At 65.5% G+C, this 1,239-nt stretch overlaps 1 protein-coding gene across 1 annotated transcript in view; it reads left to right on the top strand.

The window, feature by feature from the left end:
* Positions 1 to 1,108, top strand: part of BANF1 (barrier to autointegration factor 1) — a 7,647-nt gene extending 6,539 nt beyond the window's left edge. The window contains exons 2-3 of the mRNA XM_027910812.1: positions 188 to 318; positions 887 to 1,108. Coding sequence (XP_027766613.1) covers positions 193 to 318; positions 887 to 1,033 — 273 coding nt within the window. The 5' untranslated portion in view covers positions 188 to 192 and the 3' untranslated portion in view covers positions 1,034 to 1,108. The remainder of the gene's footprint in view (positions 1 to 187; positions 319 to 886) is intronic.
* The last annotated feature ends 131 nt before the right edge of the window (positions 1,109 to 1,239 follow it).

Below are 1,239 nucleotides of genomic sequence, written 5' to 3'. Positions count from 1 at the left end.
CTCCCTGTCCCCAAACTGTCCCCCTGTCCCCACCCTGTCCCTGCATCCCCACAGGTGTCACATCCCCATATTGTCCCCACGTCCCCCCCACAGTTGTGTCCCCACTCTGTCCCCACACCCCCTCAGTGTCCCCTCCCCATCCCCCTGAGTGTCCCCATTGTCCCCTGACTGTCCCCCCTGTCCCCAGGCGCCATGTCCTCCACGTCACAGAAGCACCGGGACTTCGTGGCGGAGCCGATGGGGGAGAAGCCGGTGGGGACGTTGGCCGGGATCGGGGACGTGCTGGGCAGGAAGCTGGAGGAGAAGGGCTTTGACAAGGTGGGGACGTCCCTGAGGGTGTTGGGGACACCTGGGGGACATCCCTGGAGGGTTGGGGACACCTGGGGGACATGATTTGGGATCGGGGACGTGCTGGGCAGGAAGCTGGAGGAGAAGGGCTTTGACAAGGTGGGGGACACAGGGGGGGTGTCAGTGACCCTTGGGGGTGTCCCCTGTCCCCTGGTGACCCCCCTGGTGACACCCCTGTCCCCTCCCCAGGCCTACGGGGTGCGGAGGCAGTTCCTGGTGCTCCTCAAGGACGAGGAGCTGTTGGAGACTCGGGGATGGGGGTGGGAAAGGAGACACTGGGGGGGTGTGAGTGACCCTTGGGGGTGTCCCCTGTCCCCTGGTGACCCCCCTGGTGACCCCCCTGTCCCTTGGTGACATCTCTGTCCCCCCCTAGGCCTACGTGGTGCTGGGGCAGTTCCTGGTGCTGCGCAAGGACGAGGAGCTGTTGGAGACTCGGGGATGGGGGTGGGAAAGGAACCCCTTGGGGACACTGTGGGGGTCATCAGTGACCCTTAGGGATGTCCCCTGTCCCTTGGTGACATCTCTGTCCCCTCCCCAGGCCTACGTGGTGCTGGGGCAGTTCCTGGTGCTGCGCAAGGACGAGGAGCTGTTCCGGGAGTGGCTGAAGGAAACGTGCGGAGCCAACGCCAAACAGAGCCGGGACTGCTCGGGCTGCCTGAGGGAGTGGTGTGACGCCTTCCTCTGAGCCCCCCACCCCCACCACGGGCACCTCAAACCCCCTCCCCCTCCCCCAAAGCTTCCCCTGCGCCCCCAAACCCCTCCCCCAACATCCCAAAGCTCCCCCATCCCACCTTTGGCGAATTCCACCTGCCGGGTAAATTTGAGGGCTGTGGGATCCCCACAGAGGGGTTGGGGGATCCCCTGAGCACCCCAAAACTGTCTGTGGGGACC

The sequence above is a fragment of the Empidonax traillii genome, unplaced genomic scaffold (genome assembly GCF_003031625.1).
Source record: "Empidonax traillii isolate 1590-97213 ecotype Southwest subspecies unplaced genomic scaffold, ASM303162v1 scaffold4933:size9084, whole genome shotgun sequence".
Classification (NCBI taxonomy): Eukaryota; Metazoa; Chordata; class Aves; order Passeriformes; family Tyrannidae; genus Empidonax; species Empidonax traillii.
Note: the sequence above shows the minus strand (reverse complement) of the source record. Positions and strands in the feature narration are given on the sequence as shown.